Source organism: Aotus nancymaae, unplaced genomic scaffold, assembly GCF_030222135.1.
Source record: "Aotus nancymaae isolate 86718 unplaced genomic scaffold, 86718_ANA_hifiasm-v0.15.2.pri h1tg000067l, whole genome shotgun sequence".
Taxonomy (NCBI): domain Eukaryota; kingdom Metazoa; phylum Chordata; class Mammalia; order Primates; family Aotidae; genus Aotus; species Aotus nancymaae.
Genome location: NW_026988482.1, coordinates 22,289,001 through 22,316,436, shown reverse-complemented (window position 1 = coordinate 22,316,436; position 27,436 = coordinate 22,289,001). Strand labels below are relative to the sequence as shown.

Sequence of the window (27,436 nt, the reverse complement as noted above, 5' to 3'; positions counted from 1 at the left end):
AAGTGTGTGACAAGGATTTAGGAGATAACGTAGGCAAAGGTCTTAGCCCAGAGACTGACACATGGTTTGTAAGTATAGTTATTTTTATTTGACAAGAAGAAAGCTGGAAAGTGGTTTCAGTAGATTTTGAGTGTACCTGTGTAATAAACAAAGAAGTATGGTCTCAATAATTTGCAGACACTGGAGAGCCATTCAAGACTTTTGTGCAAGGGGTGACATAAGCAGTTGTGTTTTTTTTTTCCATTAAAATTTTTTTTAAGAGATGGGGTCTCGCTATGTTGCCCAGACTGGTCTCCAACTTCTGGGCTCAGGCAGTCCTCCCATCTCAGTTTCCCAAAGTGCTGGGATTACAGGTGTGAGCCACTGTGCCTGGCCATAAGCAGGTCTTTATTTTAGGAAGCTGTCCATACTGACAGTGTGGGAAGAGAAACCAGAAGTGAAGTGCAGATGGAGGTAGCAAAATCAGGTAGGAGACTGTTAGAATTTTCTAGGCTGGTGGTTTTAGATATCTGCCACTAGTCCACTTCATTTTTTATTTTTTGAGATAGGTCTTGCTCTTTTGCCCAGGCTAGAGTGCAGTGGAGCAATCACAGCTTACTGTAGCCTTGACCTCCTAGGTTCAAGCAATCCTTCCCACTCAGCCTCCCAAGTAGCTGGGACTGTAGTCGTGAGCTACCATGCTTGGCTAATTAAAAAAATTTTTGTTTGTAGAGACAGGATCTCTGTATGTTGCCCAGGCTGGTCTTGAACTCCTGGTCTCAAGCAATATTCCTGCCTCAGCCTCCCAAACTGCTGAGGTTACAGACATTAGTTAGCTACCATGCCTGGCATGCTAGTCCAGGTTAGACATATGTTCAAGATGGGGGCACCATAGAGTTGACTTAATTTGGAAACTCTTGGGCTCCAGGCTTTGGTAGGGCAGTGGTTCTCAAACTTGAATATATCAATGTCAACTGGAGGGTTTGTTAAATACAGATTTCTGGGCCTCATCCCCAGATTTTCTGATTCACCAGGTCTGGGATAGGCCCAAGAATTTGCATTTCTAACAAAGATTTAGATGGGGACATTTGTGAAGAAGAGAATGGATGAGGTGTTCCTTGTTGATGATTTCATTCAGAGAGAGGGGATTATTAGCTGTCTGTCTTTCTCCCAGAATGCCTGAGGTGCTTTGTATCACAATTAGAAGTTGAGAAGATGTGTACTGAGCACTGTCCTGATATGTGATGCTGGTTGCGTTGGTTGGTTTCCTCATCACTTATTCAACAAGTGGTTTGTTTTCAGAGACAGGGTCTCACTATGTTGCCCAGGCTGGCATAAAACTCCTGGGCTCAAGGGATCGTCCCACCTCAGCCTCCTGAGTAGCTGGGAGTATAGGTGCATTTAAAGAGAACTACTGGAAAACATATTGTCAGGGGAGGTCTTTTTGTAGAAGTGATATTTCACCTGAGACTTGAAGGATGAAAAAGAACCAGCCTATAAACAGAAGAGGGAATAGAGGATGGAGCAGTGTGTGCCAGGTCCCTGAGATGGGAATGAGGTTGGCACACATAAGGCATTGGAAGAGAACAAAACAGGGAGAGGTGACACGAGATGAAGTTAGGGAGGACTGAGGTGGGTTGTGCAGAGCCCTGGGAGCTAGGGAGAGGCATTTGGGCTTTATTGTAAGTGCACAAGGGGATCCTGCTCACGGTATTGGTAGAATCTGTATCCACTCTGAACTCTGAGATAAGGTGAATTGGAAAGGGACAGGAAGGGATCTGTGAGGTCCAGGCATGGTGGGTGGCTCAGCCTATAATCTCAGCTCTTTGGGAGGTTGAGGCGGGAGGATTGCTTGAGTCTAGGAGTTCAAGAGCAGTCTGGGTGACATGGTGAAACCCATCTCTACTAAAAATACAAAAATTTTGCCAGATGTGGTGGCGCACCCTTGTAGTCCTAGCTACATGGGAGGCTGAAGTGGGAGAATTGATTCAGCCTGGAAGTTGGAGGCTGCAGTGAGCCATGATCATGCCACTGCATTCCAGCCTGGGTGACAGTAGTTTGAGGAGGAAAGGGGATGCTCATAGATCAGGAGTGGGGGTGGAGGAAGAAATCTTGTGTGTTGTTTGCTTTGTCTTTTTTCCTTTTCTCTTGCTCTGGCCTTCCATGCAGTTCTGTGGTGGTGGAGACAGCAGTGACATTGGCAGATGGATAGGAAAGGAATTCTTCTATTTATAGGGACTGTGGTCCCAGGAGCATGGAGGGAGGGAATCCTTGATTTTGTTCTTTCCTTTCTCTCATTGCTTTTCCCTGGAGGTACTAGAGGTAGTCACAGTTGTGGGAGGTACTCAGCAGGTCAGGGTAATTAAACCCCTGGCTTTCTAGCTAGAAGACTAGGAAGAGTGTTAGGAAGATTGCATGGAGGAAGGAACTCAACAAATTGAACTCATAAAGTTGCATATGAACTACTGGACTATTGCTTTGAACTAACATACGTGCATCTGACTCTAAACAGCATACCAAAGGCTTTGAGGACTGAACTGTGGAGTAGATGACTGCTCAAGTAGTTTTGCACGGGCCCCTGGACGGTATGCTTGGGAAAAATCAAAATAATACTTCAAAGGTTTTGAAAACTGATCTCATCTTGGTACCACTGCTCAGAGAAGGTGGGTAGAAACTTGCAGACTGGACCTAATTAGGTTGATTGCTGCAAAAACAAATTCAAAATTTTGTGTAGGACTTAAACAAGAGCTAGAGCCACATAGCATAATATTCAGAATGCCCAGTAATTCAGAATTACTTCAGCTATGAAGAATCAGGAAAATCATAAGGGGAAAAGACAGCCAACAGATAGCAACCACAACATGACACAGATGTTGAAGTTACCAAAAAATTAAAAGCCAAAGTACAATTAAAATATTAATTAAAACCTTGCAGGCCACTATGCACGGCTATTTTGTATTTTTAGTAGAGACAGGGTTTCACCATGTTGACCAGGCTGGTCTTGAACTCCTGACTTGAAGACATCTGCTCGCCTCGGCCTCCCAAAGTTCTGAGATTACAGATATGAGCCACCACACCCAGCCTTGTTTTCTATTTTTTAAGCCTGAGTCACAGTTTGTGACCCAGGCTGGAGTGCAGTGGCGTGATCTTGGCTCACTCAGCCTCTGCCTCCTGGGTTCAAGCGATTCTCAGACTGCCAAGTAGCTGGGATTACTGGTGTGTGCCACCACACCTCGGTAATTTTTTGTTTTTAGTAGAGATGGGGTTTCACTATGTTGGCCAGGCTGGTTTCAAACTCCTGACCTCAAGCAATCTTCCCACCTCGGTCTCCTAAAGTACTAGGACTACAGGCATGAGCCACTGTGCCTGGCCCAGACAACTGCTTTTTGACAAAGATGCCAAGCAATTCAATGGAGGAAGGATAGTCTTTTCACCAAATGGTGCTGGAAGAATTGGCTATCTTTAGGTCAAAGGAAAAAAAATTTTTCTATCTCACACCTTATCTAAAAATTAACTCAAATGGATCACAGATGTTTATTTTTATTTTTTGAGGCAGTCTCGCTTTGTTGCTCAGGCTGCAGTGCAGTGGTGCGGTCATAGCTCATTGCAGCCTCAAACTCTTGGGCTCAAGTGATCCTCCCACTTCAGCCTCCCAAGTAGTTAGGACTACAGGCACGTGCCACCATGCCCTGCTAATTTTAAATTTCTTTTTTGTAAAGACAGTGTCTCACAGTGTCCACACTGGTCTCCAAATCATGGTTTCAAGTAATCTCCCACCTCAGCCCCCCAGACTTTTGGGATTACAGGCACAAGCCATTGCACCCAGCTGGATTGCAGATTTTTTTTTTCTTTTTTAAGACAGGGTTTCACCATGTTGGTCAGACTGGTCTTGAACGCCCGACCTCAGGTGATCCGCCCGCCTTGGCCTCCAAAGTGCTTGGATTACAGGCGTGAGCCACCATACCTGGCCTGGTTTGCAGATTTAAACAAATGTGAAACTACAAATTTTAGGCAAAGACACTGGGGAAAATTACCTTATGACCAAGGAATTCCACTCCTAAGAATGAATATATTCAAAAGAATTGAAAACAAAACGATAATACAAAAAACCCCAACTAAACAACAACAAAAAGAATGGAGGGGGTTGAGCCCAGTGGCTCATGCCTGTGATCCCAGCACTGTAGGAAGCCTAGATGGGCTGATCACAGGGTCAGCAGTTTGAGAAAAGCCTGGCCAACATAGTGAAACCCTGTCTCTACTAAAAATACGAAAATTAGCCAGGTGTGGTGGTTTTGGATGCCTGTAGTCCCAGCTACTTGGAAGGCTGAGGCAGGAAAATAACTTGAATCCAGGAGGCAGAGGTTCCAGTGAGCTGAGACTGTGCCATTGCACTCCAGCCTGAGTGACAGAGTGAGACTCCATCTCAAAAAAAAAAAAAAAAAAAGTTGGCCAGGTATGGTGGCTTACGCCTGTAATCCTAGCACTTTGGGAGGCTGAGGTGGGCGATCATGAGGTCAAGAGATCGAGACCATCCTGGCCAATGCAGTGAAACCCTGTTTCTACTAAAAATATAAAAATTAGCTGGGCATAGTGGCGCGCACCTATAGTCCCAGCTACTCGGGAGGTTGAGTCAGGAGAATCGCTTGAACCTGGGAAGCAGAGGTTGCAGTGATCCTAGATCACGCCACTGCACTTCAGCCTGGTGACAGAGCGAGATTCTATCTCCAAAGAAAAATAATAATAATAATTGAGGCAGGGTGTGGTGGCTTATGCCTGTGATCCCAGCACTTTGGGAGGCTGAGGCTGACGAATCATCTAAGATCAAGAGTTCTAGACCAGCCTGGCCAACATAGTGAAACCCTGTCTCTACTAAAAATACAAAAATTAGCCAAGCGTGGTGGTGCACGCCTGTGCTCCCAGCTACTAGGGAGGCTGAGGCATGAATCACTTGCACTTGAACCCCTGGAAGGTGGCAGAGGTTGCAGTGAGCCTACATCATGCCACTGAACTCGAACCTGGGCGACAGAGCAAGACTTCGTTTAAAAAGAAAACAAAGTTTGAGTTTGAGACCAAGTAAACAAGAATAATTTGGCCGGGCATGGTGGCTCAAGCCTGTAATCCCAGCACTTTGGGAGGCCTAGGTGGGTGGATCACTTTAGGTCAGGAGTTTGAGACCAGCCTAGCCAACATGGCGAAACCTGGTCTCTACTAAAAATACAAAAATTAGCCAAGCGTGATGATGGGTGCCTGCAATCCCAGCCACTTGGGAGACTGAGTCAGGAGAAGAACTTAAACCCAGGAGGCGGAGGTTGCATTGAGCTGAGATTGTGCTACTGCATTCCAGCCTGGGTGACCCCATCTCAAAAAAAAAAAAAAAAGTAACGAAGTATTGACTGGGCATGGTGGCTCATGCCTGTAATCCCAGCATTTTGAGAGGCTGAAGCAGCTGGATCGTTTAAGCCCAGGAGTTTGAGACCAGCCCGGATACCATAGTGAGACCCTGTTTCTACAGAAAAATATAAAAATTAGCAGAGCATGGTTGTGCACACCTGTAATCCCAGCTATTTGGAAGAATCACTTGAACCTGGGAGGCAGAGGTTGCGGTGAGCCAACATTGCGCCACTGCACTTCAGCCTGGGTGATAGAGTGAGGTTCCATCTCAAAAAAAAAAAAAGGAGCGGGGGGTTCCTGGACTGGAAACTTGCATGTGCACGTAAGGCTTGTGCTTTTGGGAAGGTGGAAGGAGCGAGAGCCATTTCTTCCGGCTCTTGAGTTGGCTGTGGTGTGACTCCTTTTGCTTCTCGTTTCTGGTCCGGACACTTACGAGGAATCATCTTTGAGTCTGGGTTTTCATCAGTGAGTGTAATCAAGCCAAGACGTGTCTGGGCAGGTTCCCTCTAGCACAGACCAAAGAAAACAGCAACATGGAACAAGATAAGTAGGTTTAAACTTGGATTCCATTGGAGAGCTCAGTCGGGAAGATAATTCTAGATCCCTGGGTCTCCTAGAGTTTTCTATTCTGATTTTATTGGTTTAATGTTATTTGTTTGAAAGCACCAGAAGTTAATTTTGGCTAACACAAGCAAAAAGAGAATTTATTGGAAGGTTATAGAATAGCTTACAAAACAGAAAAGTTGATGAGCCAGTCCTCAGAAAGGATGGGAGCCAGAACAGCCTGGGGATCTTGGGAGCAGGAACCTCTGTGGTCTGAATAAACATCATGAATATCCAGTTCCTGTTTTTTTGTGTTTAGAAGTCAAAGTCCAGGGAGAGAGGCCCAGTTGGTGTAGCTTGGGTCCGCACAGGGCACCTTGACTCATAGTTAATCCAGACTAAATCCTGTGGAGTGAGGTGGTTCCCCTGAGCCACACCAGACTGCTGTTCCTTGTAGAAGGGGACAACTACTGGGCAGACAGGAACAGGAGGTGCCCTCTGCCTTCACACTCCCAGGAATAACTATGGGACCAAGAGCAGAGACTTCTACCAGTGTTAATTTTGCTTGGTGACCATTTTTCAGAGGCCTAAGCTTTTTGGTGTTTTTATGTTGAGAACCGACCCCACTGAACATTATTCATGGGTAAATCGCTATTTGTACAACAGTGTGTTTTGGGGAGGCCATTCCTATATAAAGGTTTTTCCCAAGGACTTCTCTCAGTAGGGTTTGTGCATAGAGAAGCGTGGGGAAGAATGCCTGTTTGACAGAGAGCAGCTGAAGGTGACGTCTGTTACACAGGCATGGTTTCCTGTGCCACTCATGAGAAAAATGCCCTTCGGGGAGTGGCCTTTTAGCATTGCCTAATATAGGAGGGAGGGAGTTGAGTGGGGTGAGAGAGAGAGAGAGAGAGAGAGAGAGAGAGAGTGTGTGTGTGTGTGTGTGTGTGTGTGTGTGGTGGGATTGATGTCACTAGACCTTGCATATAAGCATTCTGAAACCATTCCCCAGCCACATAACTGTTGCTTCCCTCCAGCAGTCCTAGTGTGCAGAGCCAAGTAGTCTTTGTTAACTGACTTTTCTCCCTTTTGACCAGGTACCTGCACATATTGTTCATTGTCACTGCTGTCCAGTGTGTGCCAGGCTGATCCATGGTCACTTTCCGGGATGGCAGCAAGGTGACTTCGGCTGAGGATGACCCTGACTGAAAGCCTGCGTGAGAAGATATCTCGGGCCTTCTACAACCATGGGCTCCTCTGTGCATCCTATCCCATCCCCATCATCCTCTTCACAGGGTTCTGCATCTTAGCCTGCTGGTATGTTTTTGGGATGCCTTGGATATGGTGGGCCAGTGTCTTAGGATAGTAGCTTTTCTAACCCTAACCACTATGGAGCCCTTGGCCTCTGTACACTTTTTACACAATGGGAGCTTGGGCTCCTTGGAACTGCCGGTGGAGAACTCTAGTGCTGGCGTGGTTAGCTAATATAATAAAATAGTCCAGGCTGGCCTTGACCTATTGATTCACCAGATTTATTTGTATCACTGGTACTCTATCTCAAAATAATGTTTAGACACTTCTAAAGACACTGAGATAATTGAAGGACATGATATTTCAATTTTCTTTCTCAGTAGTAGTGATTTCCTTTCAGTACCTGGTTAAGTGCAAGAGCCTTCTTCATGTGTTTCAAGGCAAAGTCCATTCAAACAGTACCTTGGACAACCTGTGGCCTGCTAACCTCAAAGACTTGCTTCTTTGCTCTCTAGTCATTTTCTTGTGTTCATGTGGAGCCTGCTTCAGACCTCTTGTCGATTCTTGGGGCCAGCTGCACTTGCCAAGGACAGTTGTGAGAGCTGTAGCTGCCGTTGTTCCTGTCTGTCTTTCTCAAGGCCTCATAGAAGCCTGAAGACTGTGGCTGACAATGACATAATAAAGGAGGAGTTTGATATAAGAGGATATCTGATGACCCTTGTGGCTCTAAAACACTGACAGCTGTGAAGAGCCCCTCTTGCTCTTTTCTCTGGAAAGAATTCTGTTTTTCAAACTCACTGTCTATCTAATGAGTTTGAAATGTTTGTAGATGTTTTCGGTGTTAGCTGAAGGGAGGATGAGTCAGGAGGGAACTCCTTGTTCAATTCAGTTGCTAATGATTTCAAGTTCTTCCCTGATTATCAGTAAGAAAGATGAACATTGGCCAGATACAGTGCTCATACCTGTAATTCCAACACTGGGAGGCCCAGGCAGGAAAATCACTTGAGGCCAAGAGTTCAAGACCAGCCTGGGCAACACAGCAAGACCCACCCTGTCTGTACAAAAAAAAAAAGAAAGAAAGATGAACATCACTGAGAGTTTCTTGCTGGGTGCTGTGTTGATGCTTCAGGTATAACATTAGGAAGTGGTCCAGTTATATTTCCATTTAACAAAGGGGGATAGGGACTTAGAGATTTATGTGGTCCACACAACTAATAATTAGGGAAACTGGGGTTCAAATCCAGGCCTTAGGGACTCGTACCTGCACCTGTGGCACTTTGTCACTTGGTCTCACTCTGGCTCAGTATGTTTGTGTTGGTGTTTAAGCTGCTAAATTGTGTTGTACAAGATAAAATACTTAAAGCTGTGTCCCATAAATGATGACTTTGGAGTGCTCTGAGAACTCAGCTCTTGTTGTTGTTGTTATTTTTTCTATAAGTTAATTGACCTCTTTCTCTTTTTAAAAAGTTTTTTTGAGACATGGTCTCACTCTGTCACCCAGGCTGGGATGTAGTGGCACAGTCACAGCTCACCACAGCCTCAACCTCCTAGGCTCAAGCGATCCTCCCATCTCAGCCTCCTGAGAAGCCGCGACCACAGGCGTGTGCTACCACACTCGGCTGATGTTTTTCATTCTTTGTAGAGATGGGGGGGGGTCTCATTATGTTGTCCTACTTTGGTTTCACTTTCTGATGGTACTGTGGTTTTCTCTTATTTTTGTAGTCACCCTGTTTTTCTTTTAAGAGGTAAGGCCCTTGTATTATCACATTCTTTTTTTACTTCTTTGAGACAGGGTCCACTTCTCACTGCTCACTGCAGCCTCAACTTCCTGGGCTCAAGTGATTCTCCTGTCTTAGCCCTCTGAGTAGCTGGGACTATAGGCGTGTACCACTAATGTTTTGTATTTTCAGTAGAGCTGGGGTTTTGTCATATTGCCCAGGCTGGTCTCAAACTCCTGAGCTCCAGTGATCCACTTACCTCGGCTTCCCAAAGTGTTGGGATTACAGGTGTGAGCCACTGTGCCCAGCCTTGTACTGTTACCTTCTTAGTGCTGTGTAGTTATTTTCCCAAACCAGTATCTTTGTCGTGTAATCTTAAAGTTTTTTTTTTTTTTCTGTAAACCTGATTGACTTGGTAAAATTTTTCCAAGACTGGGTGAAGTCTCTCAGCCTCCAAAGACAATAAAGATTGTATAAGAGAATCCATAGATTCTGGGACTTGGCCAGAAAACTAGAGATCATGGACCCAGGGACATAAGCCTCACCATAGTCTTCAACCCCAGGAAGCTTTTCTGTCCAGAGCAGAAGAGCAGTGCCCCCTTCTGCCAGAGCCTGGGATTACCTGCAGAAAATAAAGTATGGGGCCAGGCACTGCAGATCACAAGGTCAGGAGCTCAAGACCAGCCTGGCCAACATGGTGAAACCCCGTCTCTACTAAAAATACAAAAATTAGCCAGGCGTGGTGGTGCACATCTGTAGTCCCAGCTACTCGAGAGGCTGAGGCAGAAGAATCACTTGAACCTGGAGGTGGAGGTTGCAGTGAGCCAAGGTTGTACTACTGCACTCCAGCCTGAGTGACAGAGGGAGAATCCGTCTCAAAAAAAAAGGAAAAAGAAAATAAAGTATGGTTATAGACTGCTTACAGTAGTTTTGCCAGATGTTCGGTTTCCATTTAATTGCTTACCTTTGTTGTTCCTGGGATGAAAGACTTGTGTAGCCAAACCCAAAGGACTCCTACACTTAATTTCTCTATTCAAATCTAATAGCCACCTGAGCTGCAGAAATACTTTTTGCACACCACTGGTTCACCACGACTGGGTCACCCCAGGGAAAGTACAGAACACTACTAGAGGGGGTGGTGATCAATGACAGCTTAGAAATGTGCCTGTCTCCATCAGGTGGTAGAATACAGGGAGTGAGAGAGGGCATCTGTATATGAGGGGTCAGACTCGCCTCAAACAGCACTGAGGCTGTGTGACTTTCTTCTCTGAGCTGCTGTTGAGGCTGCAGGTTTCAGTGACTGAGAGCCAAGGACACTAATTTAAATGAACTCAGTGCTGCGCCTTGTAGGTGAGCTAGAGTTAGCTGTTCTTCCTGCCTGTCCCCTGGGTGCAGTGACTGTTCTTTCCTCTGGGAAAATCTGATGAAACATGTAGCAAATAGGCACTATGGCAAGAGGTGTCTGTTTATAACTCTTGGAGGTTAGACCACCAGGGCCGGGATATGTCCCAGCAGCAGCCCAGCAAGACAGAGGGTACTGTTACCCTGGACCTGCCCTGGTAAGCGGTGGGTGCACCATGGGGTAAAAAACAAGCACCTAGTGACATCTAATTTTGGGGGAAAAAGAAAAGAAAAAGAAAAAGAGCACCCAGATGACATGTTAGCTGGACTGCCTACATGCAGATCAGAGAGGGATCTGAGTCATTGAGTCACTGGATTGCACAAGCTGCTGCTCGTTGTGAGAGAAGGTGGATTTCAATTCAAAGAGTAAATTGGAATCACATCATGTTGTTTCTGTTTTTGAGACAGGGTCTCACTCTGTCACCCAGGCTGGAGTGCAGTGGTGTGATCTCAGCTCACCTCAACCTCTGCCTCCCAGGTTCAAGTGATTCTCTTGCCTCAGCCTCCAGAGCAGCGGGGATTACAGGTGTGAGCCACCACGCCCAGCTATTTTTTGTATTTTTAGTAGAGATGGGATTTCACCATGTTGGCCAGGCTGGTCCCAAACTCCTGACCTCAAGTGATCTGCCCACCTTGGCCTCCCAAAGGGCTGGGATTACATGTTTGAGCCACCGTGCTCAGCCTAGTCATGCATTTCTGACTTAGGATATTTTCAGTTTACGACAGCTTTATCACGGCATAACCCCATTGTAGGGCAAGGTGTATCTGTACATGTCAAGTGCTTAGAATAGTGCCTGGCACATTTTAAACATCATGTAAGAGATTTTCATTGTTGTTATTCACTATTTTCCTGGGCTTCTACTTCCAGAATGCACAAGCAGTCTCCAAAACATGTATAATCTAAACGTAGAACAAAAACTGACCATACTCTGTGATTACTATGCAAACGCTGTAGCTGCAACCTAAATTCGGTTTTTCTTTTTTTTTTTGGAGACAGGGTCTCAGTCTGTCACCCAGGCTAGAGTGAAGTGGCACAATCTCAGCTCACTGCAACCTCCGCCTCCTGGGTTCAACCGATTATCCTGCCTCAGCCTCCCGAGTAGCTGGGATTACAGGCACATGCCTCCAGACCCGGCTAATTTTTTTTTTTTTTTTTTGAGATGGAGTCTCGCTCTGTCACCAGTCTGGAGTGCAGTGGTGGTATAATCTCGGCTCACTGTAACCTCTGACTCCTGGGTTTGAGCAGTTCTTTTGCCTCAGCCTCCCAAGTAGCTGGAATTACAGGCAGCTTATTTTTGTACTTTTAATAGAAATGAGGTTTCACCATCTTGGCCAGGCTGGTCTTGAACTCTTGACTTCATGATCCACCCACCTCAGCCTCCCAAAGTGCTGGGATTACAGGTGGGAGCCACCACACCCGGCCTAAATTAAATTTTTTTAAGTGAAAGCAAGTTTATTAGGAAAGTAAAGGAATAAAAAATGGCTACACCGTAGGCAGAGCAGCCCTAAATTAATTATTACCACATTCTCTTGTAGTTCTCTCTTCCTACTCAGAGCATCTTGGAGTTAGACTGTAGTATTATCTTTTGTATTCCCAGTGCTCAGCACGTAAATACGTACTTAATAAATGGTTTTTGAGTGTAGATAAAGATGGAAAAGCCAGCGAAAAGTAAAACATGATTTTAGTGAAGGTAAAGAAATTGTATTTTCTGTTATTAACATAATAAATGTATTTAAAATATTTAAAACATTGTATTGTCAGAAGACTTGAAGAGACATTTCACAAAAGAGACTATATCCAAGTGGCCAGTAGTAAGCATATGAAATAATTTTATATATTGTTTCTTATCAGGAAAATGTACATTAAAAACATGCTGGGATACCACTGTCTCTTCCTCTAAATGGTTAACATCTATTGGACTGACAATATCAAGAGGTGACAAGGATTTGGAGAAACGAACTCCTATGACACTGGTGATAGTGAGAATATAAATTTGTACAACTGCTATGGAAAACTGTTTGGTATCATCTACTAAGCTAAATATGCATATAACTCCATAACCCAGCCATTTCATCCTAGGAATATACCCAACAGAAATGACTGCTTATGGGCCACCAAAAACCAATAAAGGATAATAGCTTTATTCTTTTTTCTTTCTTTTTTTAATTAAAAAAAAATATATATCAAACCCAAAATGGTTTTTTTTTTTTTTTTTGAGACAGGGTCTTGCTTACTCTGTCACCTGGGCTGAAATGCAGTGGCACCATCATGGCTCAATGCAGCCTCAACCTCCCTACTCAGACAATCCTCCCACTTCAGCCTCCCATGTAGCTGGGACTGCAGGTTTGCACCACCATGCCTGGCTAATAATTTTTGTATTTTTTTTTTTTGTAGAGATGGGGTTTTACCATGTTGCCTAGGCTCGTCTTAAACTCCTGGGCTCCAGAGATTCTTCTGCCTTGGCCTCTCAAAGTGTTGGGATTACAGGTGTGAGCCACCTCGCCTGGCCAACTTTACTCTTTTTTTTTGAGACAGAGTTTTGCTTCGCTCTTGTTGCCCAGTCTGGAGTGCAATAGTGCAATCTTGGCTCACTGCAACCTCCACCTCTCAGGTTCAAGAGATTCTCCTGCCTTAGCCTCCCAAGTAGCTGGGATTACAGCATGTACCACCACGCTCAGCTAATTCTGTATTTTTAATAGAGACGGGTTTTTCTCCATGTTGGTCAGGCTAGTCTTGAACTCTCGACGAGGGGGTGATCTGCCCACTTTGTACTCCCAAAATGCTGGAATTATAGGCATGAGCCACCACACCTGGCCCAACTTTGTGTTTAATGGCTCAACCCAGAAATAGCCAAATGTTTCTCAACCAGTGGAATAAACAAATGCACTGTACTTTATTCATTAGTGGAATAGTATGTATCTAAAAAGGAATGATCTGGTATGTGCACCAGTGTGGAGGAATCTAGCAGAATTTGAGTGAAAGCAGCCAGTCACAAAAGAGTACATAAGTAGAATGGATGGTTTCATTTATATGACATACAAAAATAGGTAAAACTAATTTATGGTGATAGAGATTCTAATAGTTACCTTTGGTGGTGCTGGGGATATGCTGTTGACTGGGAGTGGGCACAAAGCTGCCTTCTGAGGTTCTGGACATATTCTATAGCTTGATCTAGGTGGATATATACATGTAAAAACTTACTGCACTTTATACTTAAGATATGTGCATTGTACTATATAGAAGTTATTTCTAAATTTAAAAAAGTGAGACCTGAAACAAAAATGCACATTTATTTGCCAACTTTTTCTTGGTCTTTTATTTTTTGCTTGCGACGGAGTCTCACTGTGTTGCCTAGGCTGGAGTGCAGTGGCACGATCTCGGCTCACTGCAGCCTCCACCTCCCAGGGTCAAATGATCCTCCTACCTCAGGCAATAGCTAGGACCACAGGTGCACACCATCACACCTGGCTGATTGTATTTTTGGTAGAGATGGAGTTTCACCATGTTGCTCAGGCTAGTCTCAAACTCCTGAGCTCAAATGATCTGCCTGCTTGGCCTCTCCCAGAATGTTGGGATTATTACAGGTTTGAGCCACCGCACCTGGCTTATTTGCCAACTTTTTTTTTTTTCCCACCATGCCCCACCCTCCTATTTGCCAACTTTCTGATGCAAGGTCAAGGCTTTTTCTTTGCGTATAGTGGATCTGTCAACTTATTTTTTTCATGATCCAAGTATAAACCACATCCTTAGTAAATTATATGCAGTTTTTATGGTCTTTCTCTTTAAATGGAACAGTTGCTCAGCTATCTGAATTGGAATCTTGCTGAATTTTTAAAGGTACCCCCACTCCCATTTTTTATTGTTACCTTATGTCTATTTTGGCAAGGTGATTTTTGCTTGTTTGTTTTAGCATCTTGCCTTTATTAAGTCTCTGAAAACTTTTTTTTTTTTTTTCAAAGACAGAGGTGTTCTGTTGCCCAGACTAGAGTGCAGTGGTGTAATCATGGCTCACTGCAGCCTCTACTTGCCCAGTTTACGCAGTCCTCCCGCCTCAGCCTCCTGAGTAGCTGAGATCACAGGCTCACACTGCCACGCCCAGCTAACTTTTTTGATTTTCTATAGAGATGAGGTCCCACTATGTTGTCCACACTGGTCTCGAACTTCTGGGCTCAAGCAATCCTCTGGCCTCAGCCTCTCAAAGTGCTGGTGTTACAGGCATGAGCCACTGCACCCAGCCCTGAAAACATTAATATAATGTTATATAACATGTTGGTGGTAGTGTTTCCTTTCTAATTTTTTTTTTTTTTTTTTTTTGATATGGAGTCTCGCTTTGTCACCAGGCTGGAGTGCAATGGCGTGATCTTGGCTCACTGCAACGTTTGCCTCTGGGGTTCAAGTGATTCCTCTGCCTCAGCCTCCTGAGAAGCTGGGACTATGGGCGTGCACCACCATGCGTGCATAATTTTTTGTATTTTAGTAGAGATGGAGTTTCACTGTGTTGCCTAGTCTGGTCTCAAAACTCCTGACCTCGTGATCCACCCGCCTCGGCCTCCCAAAGTTCTGGGGTTACAGGCGTGAGCCACCGCGCCCAGCTGATGTTTCCTTTCAATAAAACTTACTCATTAAATGTGTAAACTAATCGGGCATGGTGGCTCACACCTGTAATCCCAGCACTTTGGGAGGCCGAGATGGGTGGATCACCTGAGGTCAGGAGTTCAAGACCAGCCTGGCCAATGTGGTGAAACCCCCTCTCCACTAAAAATATAAAAATTAGCTGTGCATAACTATGGGTGCCTGTATACACAGACACACACACGCACATATACACACATATGCATACATATGTGTGTGTATATATATACACACACACACCATACATATGTGTGTATATATATACACACACACCATATATATGTATGCATAATATATATATATATAGGGTGTGTGTATATATATACATGTATGTAATGTGTGTGTATATATGTTTATATGCATACATATATATGTGTATATATATATTTTGTAACAATGTTATATATAATATTGTAACTAAATATATTTATACATACTTAGTTTATATAGCCTGAAAACATTTAACAGAACAGTCTATTTTACCAGTTGGGCTTCTTCATAAGGTTTATGTGACTAAAATAAGTTTGAAAAATTCTAATCTAGATGACTTCTGAGTTTTGGCTTTGCAATTTTGTGATTCTAGTAGTTTGTACATTTTTACAGTTCGAACAGAATTTAGTTATTAACTCCATTGACTCCTGTGTCACTGCTCAGAGAAGACTGCCTCTCATAGTGTCCTAACTCTTACCTCCTTTTTGTTCATCCCAGCTACCCACTGCTAAAACTCCCCTTGCCAGGAACAGGACCTGTGGAATTCACCACTCCTGTGAAGGATTACTCACCCCCGCCTGTGGACTCCAACCACGAACAAGGAGAGCCTGCTGAGCAGCCTGAGTGGGTGGGTACTCAGCGTGTTCCTGAGCGAGAGTGTTGGGTAGAGATTGGCTGAGGCAGGGGTCTGCCAGTGAGAGTGAGGTTGGTCAGCTTCTGATTTGTGAATTCATGTACTTTAACAGCTTTATCAACACACCACATAGACACTTAGTTTATACATTTTTGTCTCTTTTTTGAGACAGAATTTTGCTCTTGTTGCCCAGGCTAGAGTGCAATGGTGTGATCTTGGCTCACTGCAACCTCCGCCTCCTGGGTTCAAGCGATTCTCCTGCTTCAGCCTCAGAGTAGCTGGGATTACAGGTGCCCACCACCACACCCAGCTCCTGTAATCCCAGGTGCTCAGGAGACTGAGGCAGGAGAATTGCTTGAACCTGGTAGGCAGAGGTTGCAGTGAGCCAAGATCGCACCATTGCACTCCAGCCTGGGCAACAACAGCAAACTCCGTCTTGGCTGGGCATGGTGGCTCACGGCTATAATCTCAGCACTTTGAGAGGCCGAGGCAGACAGATCACCTGAAGTCAGGAGTTCGAGATGAACCTGGCCAACATGGTGAAACTCCGTCTCTACTAAAATTACAAAAATTAGCTGGGCGACATGGTGAAACCCCGTCTCTACTAAAAATACAAAAATTAGCATCATGCTGGCTTTGGCTTGATCTCTGTTTTTATTTTTATTTTTTTGAGTTGGGGTTTCACACTTGTTGCCCAGGCTGGAGTGCAGTGGTGTGATCTTGGCTCACCTCAACCTCCACCTCTCAGGTTCAAGTGATTCTCCTGCCTCAGCCTCCCAAGTAGCTGAGATTATAGGCATGTGCCACCACACCCGGCTAATTTTGTATTTTTAGTAGAGACTGGGTTTCTCCATGTTGGTCAGGTGCCTGGGACTACAGATGCCTGCCACCATGCCCGGCTAATTTTTGTATTTTTTTTTTTTTTTTTTTTTTTTTTTTTGAGGCGGAGTTTCACTCTTGTTACCCAGGCTGGAGTGCAATGGCGCGATCTCGGCTCACCGCAACCTCCGCCTCCTGGGTTCAGGCAATTCTCCTGCCTCAGCCTCCTGAGTAGCTGGGACTACAGGCACGCACCACCGTGCCCAGCTAATTTTTTGTATTAGTAGAGACGGGGTTTCACCATGTTGACCAGGATGGTCTCGATCTCTTGACCTCGTGATCCACCCGCCTCGGCCTCCCAAAGTGCTGGGATTACAGGCTTGAGCCACCGCGCCCGGCCTAATTTTTGTATTTTTAATGGAGACAGGGTTTCACCATGTTGGCCAGGATGCTCTTGAACTCCTGACCTCAGGTGATCCGCCCACCTCAGCCTCCCAAAGTGCTGGAATTACAGGCATGAACCATCGCGCTCAGCTAGTTTATACATTTAATGAGTAACTTTTATTGAAAGGAAACACCAAATGATGCCAAAGCATGACTATTGTAGCAAAACTGAGATCTGTGCTTGTCCTAGCTATGGCCAGCTAGGCCTGGGCTCACACATGCTGGATCAATATGTGGCAGTATCCTGGCAGACACACAGGCCATCTTCTCCTTGTCCCTGGGCAGTCAGAACAACTGTGCATCTCAGAGTATTCCGACATTAATAGAGTTCCAGCGCTGTCTAGTATTTGTATTGTGCACTTATTTTTTTCAGGTCTGTCAGGTCCTATTTTATCCTCACAATCCAAAAAGTGCAGGTTTTAAATCTCTTTTCCAGGTAAGGAAGCTGGGGCCCAGAATGATTAAGTGCCTCAGTTATTTATTTCTTTATTTCTTTATTTTTTAATTTTCTTATTTTAATCTCGCTGTGTTGTCCAGGCTGGAGTGCAGTAATGTGATCTTGGCTCACGGCAACCTCTGCCTTTCGGGTTCAAGTGATTCTTCTGCCTCAGCTTCCCAAGTAGCTGGGACTACAGGTGTGCGCCAGTGTCCAACTAGTTTTGTATTTTTATTAGAGACGTGGTTTCACTATGTTGGCCAGGCTGGTCTCGAACTCCTGACCTCAGGTGATCTGCCTGCCTCGGCCTTCCAAAGTACTGGGATTACAGGCATGAGCCACTGTGCCCAGCCAGTTATTTAGTTTGGAACTCTAGGTCTCCAGACCCCAGCCCACTGCTCCTTCTGGACTATGCTATTTTCAGTTGACTGTCTCTAGGCCGAACACTGATATAAATGAGAAAAAAGGTCTCCACTTGAGGGGCTCAGTCATGGGACCTAATTCACATTGTACTCATTACTTTGGAGCTCACTGAAGCTTAACTAGCTCATCTCTGTACCTTTTGCCTGCCAGGTATGGGCAGAGTGCCCTTCCTTCATGTGTTGTGCTCTGGTCCCTGGATTGGTGCTGGACTTGCTGAATCTGTTGTTGAGGAAAATAAAAGCTCATTGAATAGAGCTCTTCTCCCACCTTCTCTGTGACAGTCAGCATAGTCCCATTTCTTTTTTGGTTAATGTGGTAGTCAGATAACTTGTTATGAACTTGACTCAGCGGCTGAAATAGAGGTATATCTGGTAAGATAGGTCTGTTCCACAACTGTACATGGTGTCAGTGGGGAGTGCACAACCCTGGCTTCTTGGGGCTCTGCCTATGAAAGTCAAAGGTGCGTGGTATGATGCTGGCTGGAATCAGATTTGTGGTGAAACCAGTTTTGTGGCTTTATGTCCCAGCTTGGCCATTAGCTCACTGGCTTACTATGGGACCTTCTTGGTTAAACCTTTTACCCTCATTAACCTTTTTATTTTTATTTTTTTGAGATGGAGTCTTGCTTTGTTGCCCAGGCTGGACTGCAGTGGCATGATCTCAGCTCACTGCAACCTCTGCCTCCTGAGTTCAAAGTGATTCTCCTGCCTCAGCCTCCTGAGTACCTGGGACTACAGGCATATGCCACCATGCCTGGATAATTTTTGTATTTTTAGTAGGGATGGGGTTTCACCATGTTGGCCAGGCTGATCTCAAACTCCTAACCTCAAGTGATCTGCCTGCCTCTGCTTCCCAAAGTGCTGGGATTATAGGTGTGAGCCACTGTGTCCAGACTTCATTAACCTTTTAATGCAATTTTAGCACATAAGGGAGTGTTTGTATTTCTTGACTAGTAGAGTTCAGTTGGCCTGTTGGTGTGGAATAGATGTTTAATGATAAGGCCATAAGCGGTGTTATGTGTTTATGAGCTCTTTGAATGATGGGATGATGATAGAAAGTGTTTGTGCAGAATAACTGGAGGGTTCTGGACTCAGAGGATTGTCCATTTTTTCTCTTTCTGATTGGAGCCCTCATCCCCTGCAGGATTGCGAGGGAGACTTGGGCCCAGGGCAGTCACCTGGTGTCACACAGGCTTAGTGGTCAGTTATCTCACCTCCATTGACTGTCCTTGACAAAAATACAGGCCAGTGATACTGACATGGATGGTAAGGACTGATTTAGTTAGGAAGAACAGAATTCAACCCAAATCAGAGTAAGTGAAAAGGGAACTTTTGGTTCATATAACTTAGCCAGGTGCAGGGCTGACTTCAGCACAACGTAGTGTGGGCCTCAAAAAGAGTCCATCTCTTGACTTTGTCCTCTCTGGGTCAGCTCCACTCTTGTCTTCCCAACAGTGGCCCTAGCAGCTTCAACCCCATGTTTTTGCATCATCCAATCCAGTGGAGGATGAGTGGGAACCCAGTTGACTATGAATAGGGTTACCTGCCTGTCCCCTTCCCAGGCCCTGTGGCTACAGGCGGTATTTTATTGTCACCACCTTGCTGAGAATGAGAGAGGATGGTTTCCAAAGGGAAAGTAGGGCTGGGTGCAGTGGTGCGTCCCTGTAATCCCAGTGCTGAGGTAGGATGATCACTTGAGCCTAGGAGTTCAAGGCTGCAGCAAGCTATGATCATACCATTGCAGTCCAGCTGGGGCAACAGAGTGAGACCTTGTCTCTAAAAATATTAAAAATAAAAATAAAAAAAGGGAAAATAGGAGACTCGGGCAGTAGACCTCACATTGCAGGCGTCTGCTGCCTGTACCAAGGAGCCAAAACTTTTCTACTCATTGCTCAGTTCAGCACTCGTTTATTGCATGGGCGTGGTGTGCCCAGCAGGGCGATGTGGGGGACAGATAGAGTCTCACTGTCCTTGAGGAGATCCTATACTGTTTGAGAAGAGAAAACAAAAGATTTTCAAAGTTTAAAGTAAATATAATATATGTCAAAGACACATAAGGGGGCAACTGAAAGAGCTCCTGGTGGTCAGTGCTAGAGCAATTTTTGCAACAAAATAAACCAGTATTGAATTATAACTCAAAATATAAAATAATTCTCTGTGAGTTTATCCTGAGTACATATGCTTGAAGAAATATAAATAATATAAATAAATGAATGGACAATAGACAGATATCCTGGGCAAAAAATATTCTAAGTAATGTATATAGATACTCCTTCCTCAAGAAGGTGAGACATAACTCTTCACTCCCTAAAGTATGGACTGTGCATGGTGACTTTCTTCCAAAGAGGAGAGTGTGGCTGTGGGAAAAAGCACGTTTACAGTGGAGAAGCCTGACAGACACTTCCTTAGTAAGTGAGTGGGGCTAACGCAGCAGCAATAAATCACATTGACTGAGTGTGCCCTTGATATGTGAGGAGGAGTACATTTTACTGCCGATCTTCCTCACCCAAACTCATAACCCCAGTCTAACCATGAGTAAAACATCAGACAAATCCTAGTCAAGGGATACCCTCCAAACTGCCTGACCAGTACCCCTCGAAGCTGTCAAGATCATCAAAAACAAGGGAAGTCTGAGAAACTGTCACAGGCTACAAGAAGCCTCAGGAGACACAACAGCTAAATGTAATGTGGTTTCCTGGATGGGATCCTGGAAAAGAAAAAGGACATTAGGCAAAAACTTAAGAAAATCTGAATACACTTCGGACTTTGGTTAAGAATTTCACCGTGGATTTTGGGTTTTGGAAGAAGGACTGCAGAGATGAAGCATCATTCTTTTCATATCCCTCGGCCTCCTAAATTATTTTTAAAATTCCTGTACATTAAGGTTTAGTCTGTGCACTGTAAAGTTCTTGGTATCTTCAGTTGTTTGGATGTATTTATTTATTTATTTTTATACGGAGTCTTGCTCTGTCGCCCAGGCTGGAGAGCAGTGGCACGCTCTCGGCTCACCGCAACCTCCACCTCCTGGGTTCAAGCAATTCTTCTGCCTCAGCCTCCCAAGTAGCTGGGATTACAGGTGTGTACCACCACGCCCAGCTAATTTTTGTATTTTTAAGTAGAGATGGGGTTTCATCATGTTGGTCAGGCTGGTCTCAAACCCCTGACCTCATGATCTGCCCGCCTTAGCCTCCCAAAGTGCTGGGATTACAGGTGTGAGCCACTGTGCCTGGCTAATTGTTTGGATTTTTAAAAAAGCCATTCTAATATAGAGAAATCTCATTGTGATTGTGATTTTAATTTTCACTTCCTAGATGACTAATGACCTTAGTCACTTTTTCAAGTGCTTATTGTTTGTCTGTCTTCCTTTGTGACATGTGTGTTCAGATGTCTCCATTTTGTGTTGAGTTGTTTGACTTCTTTTCATTGAATTGTGGATCTTCATGCTGGAGACAGTTCTCTTTTTATGTAGGCCTCCTCCTCCCCTTTTGCTAGGTGCTTCTCCACAATGGGATTGGTGGCTGCACCCTACAGTTACACCTTCACGTGTCCTCCAGAAAGGACTCCAGTCAATTCTGCCATGTCTTTGTGCTCTGAGTTAGGCTCACCGTGTGTTGTCACTGTGACCGCTGGCCTCCATGGCTACTCTTGGAGAAAGGCATTTCTTTCTGGGCACAGGGATGTTTTTACCAGAGGAAGAGAAGAGCAAAGCAGAAAAAGTAGAGACTTTATGTTTTCCAACTCTATGACCTTGGGCAAGTAACTAACACCTTGTGCCTTAGTTTCCACATCCATAAAATGGGATAGTAATCATACCTACATTATACATTGTCATTTTTGTGATTAAGTGAAAGAATGCAAGGATTTAGCACAGTGCCTTGCTCATCGCTTGCATTCAACAAATGTTTGTGGCTATCGCCATTGTTATCATTGTCATTGATCAGGTCTGGCTGGTCAAGCACAGGGGAGAAGTTTCATGTGCTTGGACTGCCTTGTGGTGTGCACCAAAAGTACACTACTTAGGCTTTATCCCTCAACTTGGTGTGACTTCCTCCAGGAAGCCTTCCCCAGCTCTCTTGCAATATGTCCTCAGCTTCTTCTTTGAGCTCTACATGACGACCCCATTGGAGTCATGTTTCACCTAAGTTTATATACTCCATGTTTTACACATAGTAGATGCCCAAGAAAGGTTTCTTGTTGAATAAAGAAGCAACGTGGCTTATTTAGGAGACAGTGAATCTGTAGTTTTTCTTGGAGCATGCTAGGTAGAACCAAGTTGAATCCTGGGCTGTGAAGTTTAAACTTTAATTGTGTAGACAGTGGGAAGCCATTCCCTTAGAGGCGATGACTCAATGACAGTGGTGGTAAGAAGACCCATTGTATTGAACTTGCAGAAACTTGTAGACTGAAATGATTGTGCCTGGGACACCAACTCCAGTATTATAGTTTTAAGGGATAATAGAAATGATATATATATATAACTAATATATTTTCAGATACTTTGCTAGATCTTCATGGTTCACATGTGTTGTTTTGTTTGGTCCTCATGGTGTTCTGGTGAGGTCTGAGGTTTTATTCTCATTTCCTTCAGTAAGGAACAAAGCTTGGAGAGTATAGAGACCATCATCTAAGGGACTCAGCCAGGGAGCGGTGGCACTGGGATTTGAACTCAGGTAGGTCTCCTGAGCCTGCTGTTCCCACCACAGCCCTTGCCTACCAGAGTTGGAAGGCAAGGATCAGGATGCCTATTCTCTAGAAGAGCTGAATGTCAGGAGTCCTCCACATCCTGTTCTGAGGGAGCCCACACAGGTAAAATACCTGGAGATCTAGGTTGCTCTATCTAAATAGGAAGGATTCTATTTTTCAAAAATCTGGGGTCTCCAGCACTATCTGGGTCCCCAAGACTGGCTCATTATGAAAATCTGAGTCTTGGCCGGGCACAGTGGCTCATGCCTGTAATCCCAGCACTTTAGGAGGCCGAGGCAGGTGGATCACCCGAGGTCGGGAGCTCGAGACCAGCCTGACCAACGTGGAGAAACCCTATCTCTACTAAAAATACAAAATTAGCTGGGCATGGTGGCACATTCCTGTAATCCCAGCTACTCAGGAAGCTGAGGCAGGAGAATCACTTGAACCCAGGAGGCGGAGGTTGTGGTGGGTCGAGATCGCTCCATTACACTCCAGCCTGGGCAACAAGAACAAAACTTCTTCTCAAAAAAAAAAAAAAAGAAGAAAAGAGAGAAAAAAAATCTGAGCCTCATACTAAGGCCTAGCTGGCAGGTCCACAGAGGTGGCTGGGCTTGTTCTATGCCAGACTTCTACGGCCAGCATTGTAGTTTGTGGTAGTGGTGTGAGTGTGGATACAGAGTTTCCAGGAAGCTCTGGGTGGGAGCCTCATGCTCTCAACCATCGTGGCCAGAGACCCCAGGGGCCCCCAGGACCTCAGCTCTTCTCCCATGCTGCTTGTGCTAAGCCTTTCCTTCTGTGTCTTTCTCCATGTGACTCACGTTGTTCAGAGTTACCCAGTCCTGGGTTTCAATCCTGGCCCTGTTGTCTATCAGTTGTGTGACTTTGGACATTTCATTGATCTCTCTGAGCCATGGTTCTCTTATCTGGGTCCTTGAGCTCAGCGTCTCTCACAAGGCTGTAGTAGAGTTGTCAGCCAGGGCTGCAGCCATCTCAAAGGTCAACTGGAGAAGGATCTCCTTCCAAGCTCACTTAAATGTAGGTTCCTTACAGGCCGTTAGTTGAGGACCTCAGTTCCTTACTGTGTGCTGGCTGAAGGCCTCCCTCAATTCTTTGCCACATAGGCCTTCCCTGAGCAGCTCACAATGTGGTTGCTGGTTTCATCAGAGTGGTGGCTCCTGAAAGAAGGGGGCCGGGGTGGGAGAAGGAGTCATACTCTTTTGTAACCTAATTGGAAAATTGATTTCTTACCACAGTGGCTGTGTTCGTTCGTCATAGGCAAATCATTAGGTCCAGCCCACTCTTAAGGGGATGGGATGATACAAGTGCATGAACACCAGGAGGTGTGGACTCTTGGGGCCATGTTAGAAGGTTGCCTACCACAGCTTCTCTCTATTTAGGTGTCTTTTGCCTAGGGGCATCTGGACCCCACTGGCCCTTGCTTCCTCCATCATCCACTCAGGATACCAGAGTTTCCATGCCTGTTTCTCTCTTGAATATTAAGTAGGGATTGTGGGAGCTCAGCACAGTGAGTGTGGGCCCTGCCTACACTTCCCTACCAGGTTAGTGCTTGTGCCTTGCTCAGGCCTGTGTGAGCTTCTGTTCTAGTCGCAGCCTGTGGCAGCCAGCTCCATCCAGGTGCCTCTGTGCCTCCCAGCAGCTTCTAGTGGCTGAGTATGATAGGGAAGACAAAGTGGATGAGGCCTTCTGTCCCCAGAGTCCTCACCAAGGCACAACGACATAAAGTTCACAAATCTCTGATTGTTCCTTTGTGCCCAGGGTCCCAGGAGGCATTAACTTGCTGTGCTTGGTCAGCATCTTGGCGCTTGCCCATGCTGTAACCTGGAGTAGGGCATCGGTGAGTGGCTCCATGGCCTCCCCTTCATTCACACACATGCCCCTTGGAGTTCCTGACGGCAGCCCAGGTGTGGAGACACCCCCTCATCCCTCAGCTGGGCTGAGCCCTGCCCCGAGTCCACACCTCGCAGTGCACCACTGTCTGTGAGCAGTCTTTCATTGTCTCCAGTTGTCACCAACTCTAGGGGAGTCTTTCCGGAGCATTGCTTGCATCAGGCTGCCCCTTCACCTCAGAGACACTGGGCTTTGCTTTGTCAACTGACTAAAATCCTGACAGCTCAGTCAGGCTTTGGTCTGAGCCTGCCTGTCATCTTCCTCGTAATTTCTGTTATCCCCTGACAGGTTTCCTTGGTGCAGATGTTCAGGCCTTCTGTGCTCTCAGCATCCCTTGCAACTCACATTCCCTCCTGCCCCGCTCCCACCTGTCCTTTTCTAACCTTATGGCTCCACTCACCTTCTCCTGGGCTGTGACCCTGCGGTGGCTGACCCAGCATGTGTTTTGGGATACTCCACGACATGCCTATCACTGAAGGTTGCGTGTGTGAACACTCTTGTCATTGACATGCCTGATAAGCTCTTGAAGGGTAGGCAGATTCTAGTGAGAAAAGTGTATGATATTTAGTGAAGAGACCCTGGTTTGAGTCCTTGCCCCACCCTGCCTGGAGTGTGAAGCTCTGAATGCCTGAGCCTCTCCTTGTTTCTCATCAGGCTGTCCTGGGGGTCAGATGAAGTGATATCCTTACTGTTCCTTGCTACTATTTCTGCTAATCTCTCAGACACGGTTTGTGTGCGTATGTGGTGTGTGCATACATCTTCATGCTGCAGGTTGAATGTCACTATTCCTCTTTCACAAGGAGAAAGTTGAAATCCAGAGTTGTCAAAAGTATTTTCAAGGCCATACATTTGGAAAGCTGTGATTTAAAATTGGGTCCTCCGATCTTCAAAACCCACTACTCTGCTGCAAGTGACAATCCTGGATAAGTGAGACAGGTTCTATGCTTTGGGGAGTATGGAGTCTTATGGTATGGTCAGCAGACATGTTCCATAAAGGGCTAGATAGTAAACATTTAGGCTTTGCGGTCTCTGTTGCAACCATTTAACTCTGCTATTGTAGAGTGAAAGCATCCATAGACAAAGTAATGTAGGGGTATGTCTGTGCTTCAGTAAAAACTGGATGTGGAAAAACAGGCGCTAACCAGCCTGGGCAACATGGTGAGACTCCATCTCTACAGAAAATATAGAAGTTAGAAGGGAGGGGTAGCATTAGGTGAAATACCTAATATAGATGACGGGTTGATGGGTGCAGCAAACCACCATGGCACGTGTAGACCTATGTAACAAACCTGTACATTCTGCATATGTATCCCAGAACTTAAAGTATTAAAAAAAAAAAAAAGAAGTTAGCCAGGTGTGCAAGTGTGGCACTTTGGGAGGCTGAGATGGGAGGATTGCTTGAGCCCAGGAGTTCAAGACCAGCCTGGAAACATAGTGATACCCTGTCCCTACAAAGAAGTTTTGACAATTAGGCATGGTGGTGGTACACACCTCTAGTCTCAGCTCCTTGGGGGGTGGGGGTGTGAGGTGGGAGGATTGCTTGAGCCTGGGAGATTGAGGTTGCAGTGAGCTGATTGGGTGACAAGAGTGGAGACCCTGTCTCAAAAAGAAAAACAGTTGTGGGCCCTGATTTGGCCTACAAGCCATAGTTTGCCTACACCTGGTCCCACAGTGCTTTGCCCATAGTAGATGTGTTATTGAGCAAAAGGAGCTCACTGTCCAATGTGCTAGAAGCCAATACTATGACACCGGGATTCAAGGAAAAGAAAAGCTTTATATTGAAGGTTAACTCCCTAGGCGACCGGCGTCCAGCTCAAATCTGTCTCCCTGTGCTGGCTTTAAGGCAGCAATTTTCTTTTCCTTTTTTTTTTTTTTAGGATTTGAACACAGGAGAGGCAGTAATTTTATTAGAAAAGGTTTAGAGGGTGGATACTGGGATTAGCAGATGATTGGTGGAAGGACGAGGGGATGTCTGGAAAGTCCTTAAGCATGCAGTTATCTCTTCATGCCACCTCATGGGTTCCACGTGCAACTTCCGGGGCAGTTAATATGAAATATGCAGTGGAAATTCAGGCTGTGACGTCGGCAGGCTCATTCTGCACAACTTGTCGGCCATCTTGGTTCCAGCTTATTTCAGCCAGTTCTTTTGTCTCATAAGTGAAGGGAGTATCTGGGTTTCAGCCAATTGTTTCTTATCTGCCATCCTGCAAACTCGAGAACTTCTATTAGTCATTGGTTTCTTTAACTCTTTGGGGCACGGTTTCAGATGCCCATTCAGTCCCTTGAGTTGGATCATGTTTCTTCCTCCTGTGCTGAACTGCCCTTTCCACCCCTCCCTCATTTCTTCTGCAGTATGTGGGTGCCCCGGTGGCTTATGTCCAGCAGATATTTGTGAAGTCCTCAGTGTTTCCCTGGCACAAGAACCTCCTGGCAGTAGATGTATTTCGTTCACCTCTGTCCCGGGCATTCCAGCTGGTGGAGGAGATCCGGAACCACGTGCTGAGAGACAGGTACCCCTCTCAGAGTCCCTGGCCTCCCTGAATCCCATTCTGTACTAAAGGGAGAGTACGGACCTCACCATAACTCCAGTGAGCCAGTCAGTTTTGCAGAAATAGAACAAGCAAGAAGGATGGAGGGTGAGCCAGCCTTGAATTTGTCAGCATCCTTGTGGGTCCATGGCGGCTGCATAGCCCTTGGACCTATGCCAGTGGCACACACACAGCCCTGAGTCTCATCCTTACATCTCAGATGCACTCAGTGTCCACTGAGCTGACTTATGACCCACATGGCTTCCTGCCTTTGGGTTATGGTGTGTAATGGCGGTGTCTCTGCCGGTGAGAAGCAAGCTCTACCTGGGGGTACCTTCTGAAGCCCCAGCCCAGATCGTGCTCCCCTGCCTATCAGTGGGTCTCTGGATTATGCTGGCTTGGCATACAATGTGTGTAATTGGCAAGCTGCATCACT

At 45.5% G+C, this 27,436-nt stretch overlaps 1 protein-coding gene across 1 annotated transcript in view; it reads left to right on the top strand.

Annotated features, from left to right (window-relative positions):
- The first annotated feature begins 734 nt into the window (after nt 1-734).
- Nucleotides 735-27,436, top strand: part of SCAP (SREBF chaperone) — a 41,666-nt gene continuing 14,964 nt past the window's right edge. The window contains exons 1-4 of the mRNA XM_064367028.1: nt 735-2,642; nt 7,008-7,227; nt 15,622-15,751; nt 26,825-26,982. Of these exons, the coding sequence (XP_064223098.1) occupies nt 7,106-7,227; nt 15,622-15,751; nt 26,825-26,982 (410 nt within the window). The 5' untranslated portion in view covers nt 735-2,642; nt 7,008-7,105. The remainder of the gene's footprint in view (nt 2,643-7,007; nt 7,228-15,621; nt 15,752-26,824; nt 26,983-27,436) is intronic.